Genomic DNA, 24059 nt, shown 5'->3' with positions numbered 1-24059 from the left:
AGGGTAACTTTTGGGGAAAAAGGTATGGTTATGTTCAGCTTATGTAGATGCTACCAGTTTTCCCAAGTAGTTGTATCAATTTATTCCCTCACCAGCAGTGTGTGAGAGTTCTAGGTCCTCCAGATCCTCACCAAAATTATTGATATTCTGTATTTTAGCCATTGTGATAAGGTGTAGTAGAATCAGTGTTCTTTTAATTTGCATTTCTCTGATTTTTAAAATGGCTGTGTATACTTTCAGGTTTACTGGTCATTTGGATACCTTCTTTTGTGAAATGTCTGTTCAAGCATTTTGGCCGTTTTTGTTTTCTTTGGAGTGCCTCTTTTTTCTGATTTGGGGTTCTTCATATATTCTAGACTTCTATCTATCCTGGAACCTTTCCTGTGTTGCAAATATCTTCTTCCACTCTTGTGACATGACTTTTTACCTTGTTGAGTAGTGTTCTTTATTAAGTTCCTAATTTTAATATAGTCCAATTATCAATACTTTCCTTTATAGTTACTGAAATTTGAGACCTACCTTAAGACCATGAAGTTATTCTTTGAAATTGGTTTCTAGAATTTTACTGCTCAATATGGTAGTCACCAGTCACAAGTGGCTACACAGCACTTGAAATGGATCTAATCTGAATTGAGATGGGCAGTAAATAGAAAACACACACTGGATATCAAGTACTTAATATGACAAAAAGAATGTAAAGTAGCTCATTAATACAATGTTTTATCCTGATTACGGAGGGACCAACAACCAACCAGAATGACATAAAGGCTCCTTTAAGTTGTAAACATTTGGGCAAATAGCAAACACAAAGAAATCTCATCTGAACTTCCTTTATCTGACTAAAGCAGAGCTTTTCAAGAATCAGCTGCTGTTAATCCCCCTATTCTGGGGAAGTCTTCAGTCAGGGAGGTGACTGACCTTTAGCAACTGGACATTCCAAGAAATTGCATAAACAAGCCTTATCAGAACCTTCCATCCTTTCCCACTGAAGCCCCAACCCCTCCCTGACCCCATTTATTAAGCTGATGTATAAACCTTTACCCTTGGCTGTTTGGGGGTGTGGGGTGTCTCCTTATAGAATGCTTCCACATGCATGCATATAAAACTTTTCTCCAGTTAACAGGCTGTCAATAAATTCACAACCCTCACTTCCCACCAGTCACTCAAACCTAAGTTAGTAGAGAAAAAAGCCTTCCTCCCCCCAATGACATCTGAAATTATAGTATTTTGGATATACTGGGTTATAATGTAACCAAATTAATTTTACCTTTTAATTCTTAAATCTTCCTAGAAAACTTTAAACATGTGGCTCACATTCTATTTCAATTGGACAACAGTTCTAGTTGAGGTTTTATTCCTCTAGATGTGATTCTTTTGCCTCTGGCAGGCAATGAGCGTAAGGTCAGAGGGCTATCGGCAATTAAGATGATTCAAAATAAATGTGTCTTGAGGCGTGTGGGTGGCTTAGTAGGTTAAGCCTCTGACTCTTGGTTTTGGCTCAGATAGTGTTCTCACAGTTAGTGAGATCCAGCCCTTCACTGGGCTCTGTGCTGACAACACAGGGCCTGCTTTGGATTCTTTCTCTCTTTCTGCCCCTGCCTCGCATGGGCGCTCGATCACGTTCAAAAATAAATAAACTTAAAAAAAAAATGTGTCTTGAATTCTCCAGAAAGCTGGTCTATATCTGGTTAACTCATTTACCTGAAGTAAATCATTTACCTGAAGCACTCTGGGGTTTACTATGGCCCCTTCTCTTCAAAGATCCAGAAACTCCAAAGTTTTCCCCTTAAGCCGATGAGGCTGTTGGAGGCTATTCTTGGTTCCTCAGCCTCTCAGCTTCTGCTTTCTGAAGTGGAATTTGTCCTGAGAAAAGTGCAAGGGCAGGCAGGCTGCCTCTCCTGCTTCCCTTCTCTTCTGGAGCAAGGCCCCATAAATTCTCACTACCCTGGAAGCTCTCCAATGGCTTTAATCAGATGATTCTCATATTTTGTCTGGCATTTCTGGTTGTTCTCAGAGGGAAGTTCAGTGTGAAACAACCAAGTCTGCCATTGCCAGAGGCAGAACTCCTATTAATTAATTAAAAAGTATGTCATGCATGTTATTTAATGTTGTAGGATTTTAATCATGGTTGATGTGGAGAATTGAGTTCAGAGTTCTGAAGAAGGAACAGTCCTAATTTCACTTCAGTCAGGTAAGGTTTTACAGAAGAGCAGGGATGACTTTTAGAGTAGGAGATACAGCAAGGTGGTAGTTCCAGGGTTAGGGAGTGTCATGTAGGGCTGGGAATAGATTCTACTTGATAACCTCACTGACTAAATGAATAATAGAAATTCTAGCTCAAAGAAGACACATGGATTATAAATCTCATGTAATTCTGATTGGTAGTATTGCCTGGAGTATGTTATAGATAAGGATTTTAAGTTTGTAGTGGTGCTCAGTGGGCAAGAAGATTGCAGTCCACTGGCAATGTCTACATTGGACAAAGGACAGGGGATAGCTGCACATGAGTGTGAATCATAATATTCCAGAAATCATTTGCTATGATTGAATGATCATGCATCACAAGTATACTCTGGAACAGTTTGTAAATTAAAATAATTTAGATTCATTATGTAAAGTTTCTGAATATGCCACACCAAAATATGCAGCTTTGGCAAATTGATTGTTTTGAAGACACTTGAGAAACAGTAGATTCAGGAAGGGCTCCCTGACCTTCCCCTTTCTACCTAAAAAAAAGGGCATAAAATTTCCCAGGAGCAAGGTGCCCTTTCTAGTACAAGGTACAGTTCAATCACCAGACACACCAATGACAGGAATCTACAGAACAAACCTTATTAACACAACCCTCATCTTCCAGTAGTTTCCATTCAGCTATGACCTATCTAAGGTTATAATGAAGGTCATGCAGAAACAGCATGCTTCGCACATTTATGGAAAACACTGGGCCAAGAGAGATAATGGTTTGGGTGACAGAACTGAGATTCAGAATGATCTTGATAGTCAAGAATATTGGTTCAGATACCAGTATTTATTCCACAGCTATCTACCAAGATCCATTTTGTGTCAGATCCTGGCACAATTTTTTTTTTTTTTTTGTAGAGTTCCTGCCCTTTAGAGCTTATAGTATGGAGGGTGAGACCAACATCAATCAGATAATCACATAGAAATGAATAAACACTGTGAAGTTAAATGGTGCTATGAGAACACATGAATAGGGACTTGGGGGTTCCCTATGGGAAGTGGTACTTGAGAGGAAATCTAATGGATGAATAGGTATTAACCAGGCAAGGTGGAAGGCAGGGTAGGGGAAAACATTCTAGGATGGAGCAGCAATGTGAAAAGGCCCTGAGCTAGGCAGGTTTGAGAAGAGGAAAGGAGCCCAATGTAGTTAAAGCACAAATCTCCAGAGGGGAAATGATGCAAAATAAGGTTGGCCCAGTAGGCATGCACCAAGTCGCCTGACCTTGCAGACCACTGAAAGATTTTGGTCTTTATCCTATGACCAATGAGAAGCCATTGAAGGGTTTTAATAGGGGAGTGTCACAGTCAGATCTGTGTTTAGAAAAGGTTGCTCTGTAGGGAATGGGTATGGGTTGTGGTGAAAAAGCACATGTGAATATATAGAGATAACAATATATAGCTTATACATTATAAGGTTATAGCAATGGTCCAGGAGAAAGAGTGATAGGTGACCGAAAAGCCAAAGATAAGCCATTAGTGGGGTATGGATGGTCATAAAAAAATGAATGTGATTCGAGTCACACTGGTACATACTATGTCCTGGTCAAAGGTCTAACTGTAGTCTGAACTGTCATAGTAGCCTGTTCAATTTAGAGAATCCCAATCTGATAAACTCAAAGGTGTCCAAAGGAATATCAGGACTATATCAGGACCGGGAATGGCAAAGTAGACTTGAAGCTGGAGAAATGAGAGATTGAAGGAGAAAATGGAACATCCAAAAAGCAATATTCAAAATTCAAGGGGTATTATGTAAAAGTGTGATGACTCAAATTATTGTTCTGGAAAGAGAACTAGGACCCAGAGGGAGAAGCTATAGGGAACCCATGTCAGCTCAGTATAAGGGCTGGTTCAGTAATGGAAGGAGCTGCCTTATGCTGCACTGAGCCTGCCTCCCTGGTGAAGACGTGCAGAGGAAATTTTTGAAGAGACGCTGGGTTAAATCATCCTTGTAATCTCTTCAAACTCTCTAGGATTCTCAGATTCTCTCAGAGTGTGAGCTTTTTTTTTGAAAATTTTACATTCCTAATATTCCTATCAACACCCCTACCATCACTATCATCCCTTTTTACCATTTAATGAAAACACACATACCAGGCCCTGTGCAGAACACTTTCACATACATTTCATTTAATCTTTATAATAACACTGTAAGGTAGGTAGTAAAATCCAATCCCTATTTTTTAGATAATTTAATTGAGGCTTAGAGAAGTAATTTCACAAGAATACAAATCTAGCATTTTTATTCCAGAGACGGTGCTTTTAACCAATGTGCCACATCACTTCCTAAAACCACTTATTCTACTATATGCCAATGAATCCCATACTGACCTCAACAATTTTAACCAATTCCTAAACCTTCAAATGTGAAAGTATATGAAGCACCATATTTCCTATGACAAAATATATTCAATGTCAAAGCTAGTAATTGTCAGATAGAATAAGGCTGTTATGCTTGGTAACAAACAACCCCCAAATCTCAGTGGCTTAAAAACAACAAAGGTTTGTTTCTTGCTCATGCCAAGTGTCCATAAGCAGATGAGCAGGGGAACTGTTTATCAAAGTCATTCAGTGACCAGGCTGACATGAATAACCACCATCTTGAATGTTGCTGGTAAGTGTCAGAGGGAAAAAGAACTCCTCAGGATCTTACACCTACAATCAAATATTCCAGCCAGGCAACCATATGGGCCATTTTGTCCACCATACATTGGTTAGAACTGTTTGGTTAGTTGGCTCCATTCCAAACCAAGTGGACTTGAAATACAGTCCAACAATGTGCTTGGCACTGGGAGATGGGGCAATAGCTGGCAAAGTGTGTTAGTCACTGATGCAGACAGTAAACATGCAAACTGCCTTTGTCTCATACATTTCAGAGTTTCTACCAAGAAGAATATTGACTATCTCTTTACATTGGCTTGATTACTTACTCCAGGTTGAGAGTATTAATATATTAGAAGAGGGGAAATGTACAAAACATGCTGAATTCTGGTAGAAGTCTTCACTGTATATGTAAAACATAATTTGAACCATAATCATGTCTGGGATTCAAGCCCTTGGCATGCCATGTTAGTATGCTCATTTTTGTACTTGGGTTAGATACAAGTGCTTAGGCAGAAAATATAATAGTTTATTTACTCTCTTACAAGTTTCACTGTACCTAACTATGTCAAGCCATCACTGGTGAACTGAGAGAAGATAAGAAGCAGTTCAAGCCTGACATTAGGTTTTGAATATTAAGATGTTAGAATAAAAATCATTTAAATGCAGTATAGATATGTTATTCTGAAAATTCTTGGCCATGCCGGTCCATCATTGTCATATTAACTAAACGTGTGCTCCTCAAGTCCCAATTTGATTTATATAAAAATGCAAATCTCTTAAAAATGTTTTGCTTTCTGGTAAATATCTATAATAATATAAAATAAAACAAATAACTCATCTTACTTTTTGCTATGACTCGGAGTACTCAATTTAAATCTGAACAACTTTTACCCGCTATCTGTAAGCCCTCTGTGATCTCAACTACAGAACTAAAAACCTGCAAAGAAAATATGAAGACAAATCAGTGGCATCTATGAAGCATTTCACTGGAAACGGTTGTTAAGGAGATAACAATTTCTTGTTGTAAGTGATTCAAATGCTCAAAGAAAAAAGTAAGAGTGGTGTTTGTGTACTTAAAAACATAATTAAAATTTGTATTACAAATGCTAGTTTAGGAAAGAACTGGTTTTAAAAGGCAATTTCCTGTAAGGTCATTGCCGTGATATTTCAGATGGTACCTTTTTCTAATTTTGAAAACTACATATTTTAATAGAGAATGGTCCAAAATGTTTTTAAGGTCAAACTGGAAATATGTTGATGATTTAAAAATGCAAGCAAAGTGCTTTATTATATTATACTACCAGAGTGTTATTGTAGTTTAAAAATATCATTAAATCAGCACAAACCCGCACTTATCATTTCCTGCACATTTTTCACACTGAGCTGCCTTCTGACTATGAGTAATCTGTTAATCTGCTCTTCGCCTCACAATCCGTCAAAGTGACAGATTCATTCCCTTCTCTAATACATAATATCTTCATTTACTGTATGCCTTGCTGCGACTTGCTTTTTTGCTAGCACTGAAATTTAGAAAATCACAAGCAAATTTAGAGCATGTCACATGGGTGGTTGTTCTTGTTTGTTTCCCATTTCTTCCATTACTCCAACAGGAGAAACTACAACTTTTCTGGACTCTTACTGGGAGTTATAGTGTTTCCAAAATGAAGGCAATCTCAGGTTTCAATAAAAGTGTTAAAGAGGTCAGATGAGGGCAAATGGTAAACACAAGGTAAGTGTACCCTTCGCCACATGAAGACACTGACCATAGTGGAATTTTCTTCCAGTGCTAGTGGACAACAAATAGATTTTCACCTTTGAGCCTCACCCCTAGGCGTAAAGAAAAAAATATATATCATTTACAAAAAAAAAAAAAAAGAAACTGACATTCATTTAGTAGTTAAGGGATGAATTTCTCCCTGCAAAAGACAGGCCTTCATTAGCATAAACACCAGCATTTACTTGAAGGTCACATTGTGATTTTATTTAAGCTGAAACCTTCATTTTTTATCATGACGTTGACTGACCTCAGACCAGGCCAGATCTCAGGTTTCTTGCTCATTGCTATTTTGATAATACAAACGGTTCTGCTGTTTCAAAACTGTTCCCTATTAATTCAACAAAATAATGCTATGCTCCCCTTTTCCCTTGCTTTGGTTCAGTTGCTTATTACTCTATAAATTCTGCAAATAGAGTGACTTAAGGACTGAAAAATAGGCGAACATGTAAAATTCCAGCTAGTTTCATCTTTAAATAAGAGATAAAGTACATCCTCTACAAATCACCCTTCAGCTTCACTTGTTACTGATACAAGCATTCACACACTAAAACAAAGGTCACTACTGTTAATCTCAAAAGTCAAAAGCAAGGAAGATGTTTACAGCAAAATATGAGCAGTAGCCTTCTAATAGGTTCTGTTTCAGCACAGACATAATTTTTTTTCCATGCGTTTTCATCCAACACCCAACAGCACTTTCTTGTCCTGAGCACCAAATTGCATCTGATTGTCTTAATGGATGGCAAGGGAGCGAAAGGCTTTTAAAAATCAATGGACAAGAAACAGTCAATAGAACAATAATGTTAGTGTTAATTCAATCAAATCAGCTGAACGTTGTTTGCCTTTTCTCCTTTAAGTCATTTTGAACGGGACGGACGTTTGACTCGTGGTATTTATCATACTGAGTGAGTTTTTATGTGGTAATGAACAGCAAAATATGAAGCTGTAAACTCGGGTAAACATAATATATTGTTAGAGTGAAAATGTGTGTGTTTTAACATTAATCAATTTCAAAGTGTAATGTTTTTCATTAACAAGTGAAACAAAATAATTACTGGGAAGAAATAGAACCCACTGCCAACAAAAACAGTTTGTGAGTAGGTGCAGGTTTGGAAGAGCTGTGACTTCTCCGTGACAGGCTAGGGGCTCACCCCCACACATAAAACATTCACACCCCGCCTCGAGGACATGCAGCGCTGGGGGGCCATGACTTCATGGAGGGCACGAGAAAATCGCCTCTCCAAGGCACTGTGCACATAGTAGGTGCACGTGAATGTTGCTGAAGGTCTGAACTGCGCATGCTTTCAGTCCTCTCCTACTGTAGTAGGGTTCCTTGTTTAAATAACAAGGAGAGTATTCTGCACTGGGTTGCAAGATGAATGATGAGACAGTGAGTCTATGGATGTGACAGGCTATGGCCATTTAACCATAATTACGGTCTTCCATTTCTTCAGTTCATGTCATTACCCTGGACCTCAGCTTACAATCCCCTCCCTTCCCCCTTGGACAGAAGAGAGGTGAATGTTATAAACTGGAATTAGTACTTCGACTTTTTAAAGGTGCTCATTACTCTAGAAGGAAAAGCTGAATCTTTTAATTAAAAGTTGAAACAGTAACATGTTAGAATGGTAAATAATTGCTTTGGTAATTACCTTCTTTACATTGGACCCTGGGCCAAAGGTAATCTGAGTTCATCATCCGGATGGATAACAGTGACTGGGGAGGCCTGGGTGACCGAAGGAGTTCTTCATTCCGCTAGTTAAAAATGCTAAGAGTCTTCAGGGATCCATCACTTCAGGATTAATTTGGGGAGGTGAGGGGTAGAAGATGCAATCTGTTGTTCTAGACTCTTACGGAAATGGGTTTCTTGAGTTTGCAATTTTGGAAAATACGACAATTACTAAAATGCTGATGAGTATTTCCCTAGCCCTCATGGTTTAAGATTCTCTCATGGAGTACAAGTGAACTCAGGTTGAAATGCCAAGTCCCGTGGGCCCAAGAGAGATCTGGTCTGAGAGCAGGCAGACATTTCAACTGAGAAACTGAAGAATGGGGTCGGCAGATGCCCAGGCAGGCAGGGCCAGAATGAGCAAGCAGAGCCAAGTGAAGAAAGAGAAGTATTGTTCAGATGTGCAGGGGTGCCAGCCAGTTAGGGCCTGGGACAGGGTGATGGGAGCAGGTGTGCAATCTGAGCTAACAGGCTCTGGTGGGATAATAATGGTCAGAGCCAGACTCAAAGTGGGTTGGGCATGTGCCAAGGGAGGAGGAAGGAGAAGTGATGGGGCAGTGGACCACCAGTTGCCCAGCTCTGTTAGTGAACTGCTGGAACCCAATGGGAAGGGTATCCCCGAACTTGTGCCTAGGAGTGGCGCTAGGGGCAGAGAGGTCAAAGGCGAGAAGCAAGATGATTCTCAAGGGATTTGGCTTACTACCAGTGCCTTTAGCTGGACTGTTCTCCAGGGTAGGGCCACTCTGAGCTGGGCCTTTGCTGTAGACCAAGGAGGGCAGGGGCCCAGCTGGGTCTCTTTGTAGCATGTGTTTTTTTTTTTTTTTTTTAATTTTTATTTATTTTTGAGAGAGAGAGAGAGAGAGAGAGAGAGAGAGAGAGATTGAGAGACAGCAAGAGTAGAGGAGGGGCAGAGAGAGATGGAGACACAGAATCTGAAGCAGACTCCAGGCTCTGAGCGGTCAGCACAGAGCCTGATGTGGGGCTTGAACTCACAAACCTGTGAGATCATGACCTGAGCCAAAGTCAGTTGCTCAACTGACTGAGCCACCCAGGCGCCCCTGTTTTTAAAGTCTGTTGTAAAGCTTCAACCAGTGGACTGAAAACCTCTTGGGGAGCAGGAAGGGCAGGAGTCCCTTGAATTTAAAGGGCACAAGCTCCATAAGCTCAAGTCCTCTGTCTGTTTCTCTATGTACCTTTTTGCTTCTTTTCCGCATACATGTCTAGATTCAGTTAGCCTGGTGAGGATTGGGCACGTCTTCTGCAGCAGGGGCAACCCAAGCACATTTCTGGCAAGTGGCACCTGGCTCCACAAAATCTGTATTTGTGTAGGCAAATACAGATGAGCAATTTCCAATAAGAATACAGAAAAAAAACACAGGAGTTCAAATTCAGAAAACTGTCTCTGTTGAAAGGTTTAAAATGATACTTTATTGGAGACTTTAGATTGTGGCTATCTTCTAAGGGCTCATCTACAACAATTTCATGAGATTTCATTTACTACATGTAGGAACAGGGCCAGGTCCCACTGGCCCTCAAGGGAGGAAAGTATGTAGGTGTTTCTTTCTGGGTTCCAGCTAGTAGTTCAATCCATGGTGAGGCAGCTGGTGTAGGGAGATGGGGAAATTCATTCTTGTGAGATTCAATACATATTTCTTGAGCGTCTCCTCTGTGCTTGGCACTGTTTGATGAGCCAGGGATATAGTGAGCAGGAGAGATAAAGTCCCCAGACCCAAGCAGTTTACATTCCAGTGTATTCTGGAGGTGTGTGTGTGTATATGTGTGTGTGTGTGTGTGTGTGTGTGTGTAGACAACAGGAAAACAAGCAAGAAGATACCAGGTGGTGAGGAGCACTGTGGTAAAAACAAAAACAAAAAAGATGATGTCATGAGGCTGACAGGACAGGGGCTATTTTAGGTTGGCTGCTAAGGAAGGACCTCTCTGAGGTGATGGCATTTAGATGGAGCCCTGAATGACAGAAGGAAGATGCTATCTAGGGTCTTTTCTAGTGTAAGGGAACTCCAAGCAGAGGGGCCATCTCATGCAAATCTCTTTAAGTGGAAGCAAGCCTGGAGTGTCCAGGAAAAAGGGACATGGCCATGGTGTTTGATACACAGTGAACATGGTTCACAGGGGTATGAGACATGGTCTAGGTGGTGGGCACTGAGGGTGGGGAGCACGATCTGATCCTAAGGGCAGTGGGCAACGTTTGGGAGGTTTTGCATGAGGCCATGCTTGGCTCAAGTTTAGATGTGATGCCACTATTCTGGCTGCTGAGTGGGGACAGAGTGTAGGGGCTGAAGGAGCACAGAAAGCAGATGGGAAGCCATGGCATTTGTCCAGGTAAGGGGTGAGGGCAATGGGGGCTGGGATTGCAGCAGTGGAGAGAGCGGCTGGATCTGGTGTCACTTCGGTAGAGGGATCACCAGGAAACCTGCTGGGGAAGGACATGGAGTGGGTCAGGGTGAGGAAGCATTGGTTTCTGCCTTGAGTAAAAGGGGGATGATGGTGCATTTTCTGAGATGGGGAAGAAAAAAAAAAGATGTGTAGAGGGAGAGAAAACCAATGCTTGGATTCGAAGTATGTGCTAGAGATCCAAGTGGATATCTGTCAAGTTGGCAGCTTGGATAGATGAATCTGGAATTCACAGGAGGGTCAGGGCTGGACATAAACTTTCAGAGTCATTAGAATATGGAAGGCATTGGAAGCTATTATTAAATAGCTTGTATAAATAATACCTAGTATACCACATATTAAAGATTAGGGCCTTTCTAATGGTTATCAGTGTCTAGGGATCTCTGGTCAGCAGGGAGTGGAACACGCATGGAAATTAGATTTAAACTCTATCCAAACAAGAACCTCTCCTAAAAACACAGTGTTATCCTGCTTATGAATAAAGTAATACCACTGTCATCCTATTTTCAGGAGAGGAAAGGGTAATTCTTGCCAAGATGTAGGGAAAAAATTTGACATTTAACTTGCCAGTCCGGCTGAACAGCACCAGGAGAGAGAACATGATGCCATCCTGCCCTCAGGGAATTTGGAGCTCCAACAGCAATGACGGTCAAGGAGCTTCAACCAGTCTGGGGGCTCTAAGGACCCAGAATCTCTGTCCTCAGATGAGCGGGTGTGAATTTCTGGGGATGGGGGTATGAAATGAGAGTCGCTGATACGGACAGGTTTTCTGAAGCTAACAGAGAAAGGATGCAACTAAAAACTGGTGCCTTTGGTTTTATCCACGGATCCTTAAGATGTAATGCAAAAATGCAGATAACCGAAAACAACGGTTAACACAACTAGTTAGAGAAACTGCACAGCTAATCAGGAAATCCTTTGTTGTGCTTTGGTCTGAAGGAGGAACATTTGCTAAAAATCTGATTTACTTGTTTTAAAATGATTCAAACTTAATCATTTGAGGAGAAACATGGCATTCAAGTTCTGTATTTAATTTTATTTATTTATACATTTTCTCTCTTTTGTGTTGGTGGGGAAAAAAGGCTTAAGCAACAGAGCAGCATATCAGATGTGAGTCCTGACAACTGGAGAGAAAAGAAAAATGAAGCCACTGCGATCGGTCCAGAGTAGTACTTGTAGGTTACGATGACAGGCCAGCTTGCCTCAGTCAGGCTGGCTGAGCCAGCGTGAACTGCGGTCAGTGGTTATTAATCATTTGTCAAAGTCCGCAGGGCTTTATCATCTAATTATAGTTATAAGTATGTTTATATTACACAAACATGTGGCAAAGCTGCAAAGGATTCAAGCCTTAACACAATCGGCAGTGACATTTAAAAAAAAAAAAACTACAGATAGGCGATAAATCATAAAGCAAACACTTCAGAAAACCATGCCATTCATTACTGTTTGGGCATTCAGGAATTATTTTCTAAACTGTTTATTTCTATAAACATTGAGAACCTTACAGAGCCTCTGACTACCTTCCCTCCTCCCCCTAATTTTCCAATGAGTTGTAAACATACCAAGTACAATCATCATTTGAAATGAAAGACTGGTTATCGACTCCATCCACATGAACAGACAACCAGAATATAATCACAGCTTATTTTATAAAACCCATTTCTGAACACAAATATCTCAAACTGTTCTGAAGAATCTACATAAACACATAAATGGATGTGCCTAAGGGACAGCTGTAAACCCCACAAACCAATAGATGGCATTTTACAATAAATGACTTAAGGCTGCAAACAGCATTCGTTTGGTAGCAGGTAAGTTTACATGCTAGGAAACATTTCTCAACATGAATGAACTGTGAAATTGTTTCCTCCTACCCAACACGCCTCTAAACTGTATTAGATTATGTTAGCTATGTCTGCACCTTGTCATAGAGGCTGTCACGGTCTCAAACGGCAGTGTGGGTGGACACTGGGGGCGAGGGCCCCAGAAGCTGAGATGCTGCCTTTAGGAAAATCTAGACACAAGGGGATAGGATGAGGTGAACCACGTGTATTTCAATTCCTAGACTGTGAATTTCTCAGGAAATGATTACCATTGTATCCCCACTCCATCCAATGTCAAGCATTGCCCTGTGAGTGCAAGTAGATTCTTATACTCTGAGGAAAACAATCTATGAATATATGTAGTGTTTTAGCTATTGGCATCCTAGAGTCAACTCTTCAAAACCCAAATTTTTCTGCTTTGTGGACTGCATGCTATCTTTAACCTTAATCAGAAGCATATAAAACTAAGAAGGTAGTTATGTTGCAGAGATAAGAATCTTCCCAGAGCAAAATGTAAATGAAAGATTTTGGAGATATTGATCGTTCTGTTACATTAATTAAGCTAATTGGAAACTGCCTCTCTAAATATATGTATGTGCGTGGGTATGAGAATGAGTGTGGGTACAAATCTTAGGTTCTTAGGTCTCTGGAGTAGTTGCAGATAGGTCACTGAAGCTGCTGTGGCCACTTCCCCTCCCACAGGGCACCCGCATGCTCTCTCGATGCACCTGCATCCATATATGTCCCCTTCCCCATCATGTTTGCATTACTCTGACCACAGCTGCACTTAATTCAGGAAATGAAGAGACTACTTGCCTCTTGTGTGTTGTTTAGAGCTTTTGCAGGCAGAACTTTCAATCTGGGATTCAGGTTAGATGCTTGTTTATCCAAGGGGCAGACTTGGAAACTTGTCTTTTCATTTCTTACATTTTTTTTTCCATCTTCACTATCAGTATCATTTAAATTTAAAGTTTGATTTTAAAGTTTTGTGTTTAGAGTCTAGGTGTGAGATCTATTTGTAAGAAATGTAGCAAATACAAACCTTAAAAGAATCATAGTTTTCTATTTTAAGTTAAATTACATGTATTACAGGATTCAATTTATCCCATTTTTATATGATCATCTATGCTGACCTTATAATTTTATCATTGTCTTTATTTATGGTCCAATAATGTCTTTCTGCCAATTCTTCCAAGCTGATGGATTTATGGAGCCAAGAGCCAAACCATGTAATCTGCAAGTTTTTTGAACAACTAAACAATAATTTTCTAGAAAACTGTTGGATAACCTGCTGGCAAATGGGGTTGGCAGCATTTTACTTTTTGCTTTGGATTTTGGCTTTTTATTTTATTATGTAAAAATGTAAATTAATTTTCTCTAAATGAATGAACATTTAATTGGCTAAATAAAATATGCTGTATGTTAGGTTGGTGAATTTTCCTATATTATATCTTTGGGAATCAAATATTAAAAGAGATGTTTAAGGTTATATATTACTACATCTAAACACTAATTAATCCAACATTATGAGATGTATTTTCTATATAGGGCAGTGTCCCTCTGATGGTAGAACTGGGTTTCTTACATGAAGTCTATAATGAATCTCATCAAAGCCATAGAATCAGGAACCTGGAAGTGACCTAAGAGAGCATGTAACTCAAATCCTTTCTTTTAAATACGTGTTCATATTATTGGTGAGGTCTGAGCGGGTTGGGAGGCTTGTCTGAGATCATATGGTGGGTTAATAGCAGATTTAGGATGAGAGTTAGGTCCTCCTTCTCCTTTTATGGAAACAAAAGCCTCCACTTTCTAACAGGCCTTAGTCTCTTTTCATTTGTTCAGATTTATAAATTCTGACTACTTATAATTTGGATTGACATTGGATTTCCAGTTACCTTAAAAGTTTACTCATACACAGAAAAAATGTTTATGAGCTGAAGGATTGTAAGAGACACATTTTACATGTCAAGAGCCAACTGATTTTCAGAATGTTAAAACATCTTTTTATATACACTGAAATTACGACCTCAATTTTGAACTCTGTATTATATCTACTTATGATAGTGGCAATTCCCCCTACTAGATAACATGAGAGAATGACCAGATCATGTGTATAGACCAGCAACACTGAGAAGTGATTACTAATGAAGAACATTTACTCTGCCTATGTCATAATATTCTGGGCCCCATTAAAAGTCCTATGAACCATGTAGGTGGTCTCCTGTCAGTTTTACATGGCTTGGCTGGCTGTTCATTGCTGATTGGACCAACAGTGAATACTTGGCCCAAGCTAGGCCAATCACATTCTCTCTCCTGGAAAGTAGGAATTGTCAGGCTGGGCATGTACTTTGAACTGTACTTTGAACTGTAATACATAAACTCAAGAGCTGTCAGACAGCCCTATGTGACTGGAAACAGAGAAAGCTGGTGCTTTGAGACCAGAATGGAACAGACAGGAAGAAGCAAGCAGAGATGGAGTGAGGAAATGCCTGGCTACCCTTGGGTTCCAGGAGACAGCCCTGTATTCTTACTTGAAAAATCCTCCCTTTCTCTGTCTTTGTCTGTCTCTCTTTTAATACTAGCTAAGTTGTTTTTGATATGTTCAACCAATGAGTCTTAATTCGGATACTCTGAAATAAACTTTACACTTTAGAGCCAGAGCTACCGTACTACCACTGGTGTTTTGGTCCATTCCATGGCGATGGGACCTCTTACAGTATAGGTGAGAGGGCTTGATAATGAGATTCGCTATAACAACCAAGATCCTGTGGGTAGAGCTCAAGATAGACTGACTTTCAATAAATCCCTAATATTTAACAAATAGTGATAAAGTGATGAGGATTTGTACTGATAATTTTTTTTTAGTTTAGAAAATCACTTAATACTACATATATTTCAAAACACAAATTCAGATTTGCTTGTCTTTTGAGCCTAAAATAATAGGTTTTGAGAAAGAGAGAGAGAGAGAGAGAGAGAGGGAGAGAGAGAGAGATGTGCATGTGTGAGCATGAGCAGGGAAGAGGGGCAGAGAGAGAGGGAGATAGAGAGGATACCAAGTAGGCTCAACGGTATCACCTCAGAATCTGCCGTGGGGCTTGATCCCACCAACCATGAGATCATGATGTAAGCGGAGCTCAAGAATTGGACGCTCAACCAACGGAGATACCAGATGCCCCAATAATGAGGTTTTTCTATATTGACAAATGATGCATAATGTCAATGACATTTTTGAAATAATGAAATAGTTTTGAGATTATTAGCTTTTGAAATTTGAAAACAAGAGAACGGCCTCTGAACTGATATAAACTATCTTGATAAATTTAAAGGGACCAGATAATACAAAAAAATTCATGCCTAAAATGTACTAAACATTACATACCAATTAAAATCAAGTATCTATGCAAATAGAATAATATGAAATAAATTAACATTTAAAGAGAGTTCATTGTGTGCCGAAAACTGTGCTATGAATTTTTCATGTATTCATTCATATGATTATCCCAAAAGTATGGGGTAATTATTATGCCTGGGTGACCTTGAGTTAAATGGCTTGCTCAAAAATCTTACAGCTAGTAAAAGGCAGAGGTGTCACTTAAACCCAGGTAGATTGTTAACCATCACACCACATTCTCAATAACAAAAAGTAGATTGAACTTAGACTCCTAAGGAAAAGAAATTTGGAAGTTCTTTGGAAGTTTTGGAAAACAATTTTGGGAAAACAAGAAAAATGCACAATCTTTAAAAACATTTTTTTAGTGTTTACTTATTTTTGAGAGAGACAGAGAGAGAGAGAGAGAGAGAGAGAACAAGCAGGGGAGGGGCAGAGAGAGAGGGAGACCCAGAATTTGAACCAGGCTCCAGGCTCTGACCTATCAGCACAGAGTCTGATGGGGGGCTTGAATCCATGAGCTGTGAGATCATGACCTGAGCTGAAGTCGGATGCCGAACCGACTGAGTCACACAGGCACCATGCACAATCTTTTAAATAATTTTTTTAAAGGACACTTAGCTTATTAATGATTCTTACCGGGGATTAGAAGGAGAAGGTGGATTCATTTCTTGCTGATAATGATGACCCTGGTTGACGGGCTGTAAAAGGAAAACGTTTGTGAGGTGCTAATCAGTGTTGTGTTCTTTACATATACTTTCACATGCACTCTCAGTGCTGTCATTTTTTCCTGAGGGACGATCTGCAAGGAGGGGCTGTTTATTTTACAGAAGACTCAAAGGCTGTTTTGGGAGATCCAGCAAATAACACGGTGGTACACATGAGAAAAACACACGTTATTTTAATGGCCAGTCACTGCACTAGATCGCATCTATGGTGTAAAATTCACACGTGGAATCTTCCTCCCTGTGGAATTTTTACGCTGTTAACATTCATTGATATTTCCAGCTACAGTAAAATAGAAGATATTTCATGGAGCTAATGTTGCACAGCAAGTATCAGCGATAACTCAGAGACCCAGAGATAGGGAATATATATTTATATCTCAATGTTAGCAAGTTTGCAAGGATAGCTGAATGTTCACTAATGGAATTACACAGGTAAATCTTAGGTCAAGGTGGTCATTTTCCCCAAGTGCATAATAAAACCTCAAGCACTAATCAGTAAAGTGGAAAAAAAAACCCAAAAAACAAAACGGTGCCAATACCTAAGAAAAATATGAAATCTCAACTTTTCCCTCCACAAGAAACATTTAAGTTACTATTTCAAAGCACCACTAAACTACCACATCCCCAAATAAGCCTTAAACTTTTGCCTCCAATGGAATTTGATGTTTTTCCTTGGTTCTATAAAGGGAGAGAATTCCACTATATCTCTTTTTAAACATCAGCTTGCAGTATTTTTCTCATGTGGTTAACAACCATGTAATTCTAATACAAAAATCATTTTTTAACATTCTCATTACAAGCTGGAATTTGGTATATATTTTTGAATTGCATTTAGAGGATTTCCATTACTTCCTTACCCAACAGCGTTGGTGTTAAGCCTTTTTCACCCATAATGTGGCCCCACAGGGCTGACTCCAACTGAGGGAAACAGTATGGCAATGGTGCCTGTACATACAGAGCACATATTCCTTATTTTCCACATACTTCTTATTTTAACGGGTCCTAAAATATTAAAGATGTGGGTCATGGGAATTCTTTGGAGTAAATTGTCTCCCTCTATAAATAATCTCTTGGAAGTGTTCCTTTAATTTAAATCAAACACCCTGTCTGATAATCACAGTCACTTAGCCTGACTCTCTGTGATGCACCATGAATTTAAATGCACTCAGATACTTTGGTAATTGAACCGATATCAATGCATCACCATCTCAGTAATAAGAAACAACAGCTGGGAAAACAGTGGAAGGAAAAACATGTCATAAGACATATTTGATCTCACTGGAGAAATAAGACTTCCAGCAATTTGCAAGTGAAATTTAGTTTTATGATTTAGGCTTTATTATTTCACAGCAGAGAAAGGAATTAGCAAGCAAAGGGCCTAACGGGTTCTCTAGAGCATCTCACATGGTTGCAGAAATACTCTTGATAATTTGTTCATTGGTATTCGTCCAGTATTTCAGCTGTACTCGGCCTCCAGTGAATGGGCCTCCCCTGATTCACTTCCAGAGGCCTTTCCATAACTCTCTAAGTACCACAGTGCTGATATTCAGCAAATTTCCATCTTCTCAATTTTATACCATTAATTCTATTTACACCTGTCTCCAACCCCCTTATTCCAAATGACTTACTCCACCCTCTGGAGAATAGAAACGGCTACAGAATCCTATCTTGTTTGTGACTTAGCTCTCACTTAAGACTACACAGACTGACCCTTTCCACATCTGCTCCTGTCTATATAAAAAAACTGATCCAGTGATACAAGGAGTGAAAAAGAACACAGTCAACAAAAGATTCCCATGAATAGTGGTTTCTTAGTGTTAGAAAACAAACAAGCAAAATAACCAGTGGAAATGTTTTGAAGTAGTAAAGATTGCTGATGGGAATGGACAGAAGGGTAAAGGAAAAAATTTCAGTTAAAATAATTGTAGGGTGATGGAACTTGGTCTGAATACCTGATTCCTTAATTTAACTTTTAGTATTGAAAGGGGTGACCAAGTTGTCACCCCTAGATATTTTATTCAATAACCAACTTCAATTTAGTGATGGCATATTATGGCAGAGCATTCTGACTTACACACATAACTGCTATTAACTGACTTCTACACCCCCAACGCTAGTGACTCCGTCTGGGAAGGAAGCACGTTTTATTTTGGGGTGGGTCCCAAAACCAGGTGGCCTCAATTTCCTTTCTCTGTACATGTCTCCCTATTGCATGATCAGACTCAGGGACTGGAAGGGATCATGGCAATGATGCAGCTAAAAAGCTCCTCCAAGATATTTCAATTCCCATAACTTTGCTTTGATGCTTTGAAAGGGCAGTGCTTTCACAAGCGTGAAGTCTTTTTGTTTTCCTAGATCCAAATCAGAATGAATGAGAATGTGCCTAATGGTTTCTAAAAGCTCTCTGAATGTGATGGGGTGGGGTTGGGGGAAGTGTGATGGGCTGTCTGAAGCCACATGTCTCCATCCACAAATGGAAATAGGTATGTTTCGATACATATGCAACAGTAAACCTATTTGCACTATTTCTAGGTAGGTAATATTCTATGAAAGCACAGGTTAAAAAAATAAAATTGGTTTTTTGGCTTTGGAATTCAGCCATATTCAGGCTATTAACACCATAAGAAGCAGCAAAAGAATAGCAACCAATACCTACCAATAACTATGACAATAAGAACAGCACTAGCTGATATTCACTGAGCACATACTCTGTTCCTTGCAGTAATTCTATGAAACAGACAGGATTAATGACTATCCAAAAGAAGAGGAAATTCAGGCACTGGGTGTTCACCCAAGGTCATGCCAGCCAGGAAATAGTGGAGTGAGAATGTGAACCCAGTTTAGCACAGTTTACCCTTTTAACCATTAGGTTGTAGTGCTTACTCCAGCTCACAGGTTCACCTACAGTGGTGAATACCAAAGTTGTTGAAAACAAATATGACAAACTCAGTTCAGCTTATGGCAGAAAAAAAAAAGTGGTCTGAGATATTTATCTGACGTCTAAGACTACTTCCTCACCGTAAATAAAACTCATGTGATTTCTTTCCTAATGAAATGTCACTTTATGTTTAAAATGAAAGAAAACAGGGATGCCTGGGTGGGTGGCTCAGTTGGCTAAGCGTCTGACTTAGGTCATGAACTCATGGTTCATGGGTTCGAGCTCCGCGTCAGGCTCTGTGCTGATAGCTTGGAGCCTGGTGCCTGCTTCGGATTCTGTGTCTCTCTCTCTCTCTGCCCCTCCCCCTCCTCAAAAATAAAATAAGCATTAAAAAATAATAAAAAAATAAAATTAAAGACAATAAGTTTTGCCATAGTGTTAAATTTGGGACAAACATAAGATATAATAGATAACACTCTGAGAACGAGGGCAGTTTATTTCACGGGGTGACTTTCATAGTCACTAAACACAGAACTCCTCACACATTTCAGTGTTACACTGACTCCAATATCAGTTTTCATATATCATTTCTATAGTGGTATAAGAACATCTGCTCATCAGATTATCTGCAGCTTAGCACAACCAACTCCTTACCTTTTTTAGTTCAAGAGAATTAAAAGAAAACTCATTACACCCAAAGAGAATTGAGAAGTTAATGAATGTGTAGATCAGAACAAATTAAGAGCTATTAAGTATAAAGAACCTGAAATGCCAATATATTATATATTGGACACGTAGCAGCGAGCAATCATTACGTAAAACGCTGATATGCTGATGAGCAAAGAAATGGAACAGATCCTAGAAACGCAGGCCCTGGTCCTTTTGGTGGCGCTGTTGCTATGCACTAGTGTCAGGAAAACCCAAATTCCTAAAATTTGCCACAAGCACAAGAAGCTTTGCTTCCCCATGATCAAGCTGTTAGAAATTCTGGGGTGAGGGAGAGAAGAGAAGGCTAAATAAAAGAACAGGAGATAAGATAATCCTGCCATGTTAAAAGGTAAAGACAATATTTTCATGTTGTTATGTAAAACCTATGAAAATGGCAAAAATGTTGCAAGGTTAATCAAGACCATAAATAACTTGTCTGAGAACCTCACCATATGCTTGTAATTTTATTAAGTGCATTTTGCCTGGTTTCTCCAAATAGTATGCTCTGCAATGTGCCATGTTGATGGATGCATGCGATGAGCGTTTTTTTTTTTTTTTTTTTTAAACAAGCTGAGGAGAGTTATGTGCTTGATATTAGATTATGGGAATTCTTAACTTGAAGGAATGATGGCTTTAGGGTATCTGCCTACAGGGTAGCATGCACATGAGGAACGCTTTTCTTGAATCTAGGGTAAAGGCAGGACAGAGAAATAATGAAAGAGTGAAATAATAAAATAACGGAAGGGTTTATTTGTAAAGCTCTGAGGGGTAAGTCTGGATTTCAGTGGTTAAGCTCACATCCAAACAAGCATAGTAGAACCTCTACCTATCCTTAGAACCCTCAGCGGTCACAAAAAAGGGAAATGTCCTAGAAATCTTTTCTGATCACTCAGGTGGCCCTTTGAGGAGAATAACTTTGGGGCAGCAGCAGATAAGAGCTGTGTGTGTACTCTGCTAGGCACTGGGCATGTGCATTCCCCATACCCATTCAGTTCTCACCACGCCAATAAAACGAAGCCCTTTTACTACTCCTAAGTTTACAGGCGATCGTGCCAGTAAATGGAAGAGCTGGGATCTGAGCTCAGGTTGGCTGATGCAGGGTCTACATTCTTTTGGCAAGAAGCTGCTACCATTAATAGCTACTCTTTTTCCTTAAAAAGAAACCATACACATACCCACCTACCCATGACACGGTTTTATGCTATTGTCAATCAAAAGCCCTCACCAAAATAAAATTCATTTAAGAATCCATCATAAGCAACTCTTAACTCCCTTCCTAAGGCTTCCCAGAGCCAAGTTTTTAAATAAATCTCATGAGAGCTACTCCTAACGGAAACCCTCCAAAATTGATTACTTGTAGCCTGGTTTCCACAGAAGTTGTAAAGTATTGTTTTAATTGAATTTGGTTCTAAGTTAGAAACTTTGAAAAATTTGTCTGTCAAAGGCCAATGGATTTCTCAGTAGGCTTGATTTATTTAGCAAAAGATGCCTACAAAAGCCAATTTGCTATGAGAAATATGGTTACATTTAATTACACTTTTAAATGACTAATTTATTATGTCTAAACACCTTTTAAACAGTACATATTACTCTGAACCGTACAGATGCTGAGAAAAGCTGAGGAATCAAAACTGGTAGTAAACACAATAGATTTTGCTAAAGACTCTTCATTTTACTTTGCATAGGCTTTTGGGTTTCAGACTGCAGTGTGTGAAGTAGTTACGTAAAGATGCTAAATTGAATGTGACCTGCTTAAATCTCCTTTTTAAACCATTGGTCATCAAGCCCTGAGAGATTTCTTTCCTTTGTGTATTTAATATCCATTTATCAAACTTGAATGTAAAATATTACCTGCATTGGTCAGGGTTTATTTAAGCAAAGCCAAGTTGATGTTTATTTTGGAATTTTGATGAAAATTATGCTATTGTAGAGTAAAAAAAGAGAACCTTTTAATACTTCTGGTTTATTCATTCAATCTGTGACCAACAACCAGTGATTGAAGGTGACCTCATGCCAGGCACTGGGCTCAGCACGGTCCTGCCTTCCGAGAACTCACAACCAGGCCTGGGGCACACTGCTAACAATGGTTCCCTGATGTGGTAAATGCTAACACCGAGCCTGAAGATAATGGGAACCCACAGAAGGAAGCAAATAATTCTGTGCAGGGTGGTTGAGGGTCAAAGAGGGTTTCATGAAGCAGTAATGTTTGAGTTGGGCCTTGAAAGACAAGGGGTGCTCCAGGTAGAGGAGAGGGGTGGAGGGTCTCCAGGCAGAGGGAAAAGCATGATGAGCAATGACATGATTGACACGATCTGGACAAGGGCATCGCATGATCTGTGCAAGCTGCACAGTGTAGCCAAAGTATGGGGGAGTTCTGTGTGTCTGCTGGGTAGGGGTTGGTAGTGATGGTGGGATAAGCAAAGAGTTCTGTTTAAGGTGATGGAGAAACAAAGAGGTTATCCTGTTAAAGGAGAGACTCCACCCTCACGTCCATAGATGCAATTCTGTTCCTTTTCAGAACTCGGAATTCCTTTCCCCCTCTTTCCACATGGTGAGCGTGCACTCATTCTTCAACTCTGGCTTAACTGTAGTCTTCTCTGTGAAACAGGTAGAATTAATTATTCCCTCTGATGTGGGCCTCTCTTCTGTATCTATTATAGAACTCTTTATTCTCTTATCACTACTGCCCCGACTTACAGGTAGCTGTTTACTCTCTACCTCCCTCCAACCCAGTGAACATCTCAAGGCTGGGTCAAGCCTTATTTGTATCCCCAGCACAGTTCACAGCATACTGTACCACTCAAAAACAAAAGCCAAAGCAAAAAACAAATATGTGGAATGAATTAATGTGGGACAGATAAGCTAGGTTGAGGTGAGAGTATAAGAGCACTCTAGCTGGTCTTAAGGGCTGCTTCAAGTTAACACACTCCTTACTTGCTGCCTGAAGGCCCCTGATCTGTAACAGAACTAACATACTTTCTTTGAGATTTGCAGACCACTGGTCTTGAGGAGTGAAGGACCAGAACTTTCCCAGACCACAGAGGCCAGCAAGTCTGTCTGAAGTCACCTTGGCTTTCCGATTAGCCCAGCAAATTTTGGCAAAATGTTTTTCTTTTTCAGGTCACACAAAAGATTTTACTGACCTCCCTCTGTGTAGCTGTAGAACTTGTCCTCCTTTGTGGAAAGAACAGTGCTTCTGTGCATCATGAAACAAGAACTGGACCCCCTCACACAACTCCTGAGCCCTGAGAGAATGTCTGTAGCTGGCACCATCGAGTCTGCGTGTGATCAACAGATGTTACTGGCCACCGCACTCACTCTGCTGATTAACTGCCCTAAACTCCTTTAAAAACTCCTGGGCCATGCAGAAACCTTGGAGTTGCCCTTTGGCCAAGGGTCTGCCTGCTGGCCTCCTGAATAAAGCTCAAACTCCTTTCCTTTCCTTTTTTTTTTTTTTTTAAGTAGGCTTTCACGTCCATTGCAGGGCCCAACATGGGCTCAACGTGGGGCTCAAAGACTTGAGCTGAGATCAAGAGTCAAATGCTTAACCAGCTGAGCCACCCAGGTGCCCCTACCCTTTCCAATCCAAACTCATCTCTCGAGTAATGATCTTCCAGGTGATGGGCAAGTGAACTTGGGTTCGGGAACAAGAGTGTAATGGAGATATTCCTGTCTGTTAGTAGCAGAAAGGAAGGTCTCTTACAATGAGGCCTTGAGAAGCTACAGCAGGCTTTAGAGCTAAGTCTGAAGAGACAATCAGGTACGAGGTACAAGGAT

The 24059-nt window shown here is 39.9% G+C and overlaps 1 protein-coding gene across 14 annotated transcripts in view; it reads right to left on the bottom strand.

Moving 5' to 3' along the window:
- The window catches only part of CFAP20DC (CFAP20 domain containing), a 240243-nt gene that overhangs the window by 30953 nt on the left and 185231 nt on the right, over positions 1–24059 (bottom strand). For 13 of the 14 annotated variants that reach the window (XM_058726354.1, XM_058726359.1, XM_058726346.1 and 10 more), the window contains one exon: positions 16608–16669. In XM_058726354.1, the coding sequence (XP_058582337.1) occupies positions 16608–16669 (62 nt within the window). Of the gene's footprint in view, positions 1–9746; positions 10196–16607; positions 16670–24059 lie in introns of those variants that run through there. The other variant, XM_058726349.1, reaches the window with a different exon arrangement.

Source organism: Neofelis nebulosa, chromosome 4 (genome assembly GCF_028018385.1).
Source record: "Neofelis nebulosa isolate mNeoNeb1 chromosome 4, mNeoNeb1.pri, whole genome shotgun sequence".
In the NCBI taxonomy this organism is placed as follows: domain Eukaryota; kingdom Metazoa; phylum Chordata; class Mammalia; order Carnivora; family Felidae; genus Neofelis; species Neofelis nebulosa.
Note: the sequence above shows the minus strand (reverse complement) of the source record. Positions and strands in the feature narration are given on the sequence as shown.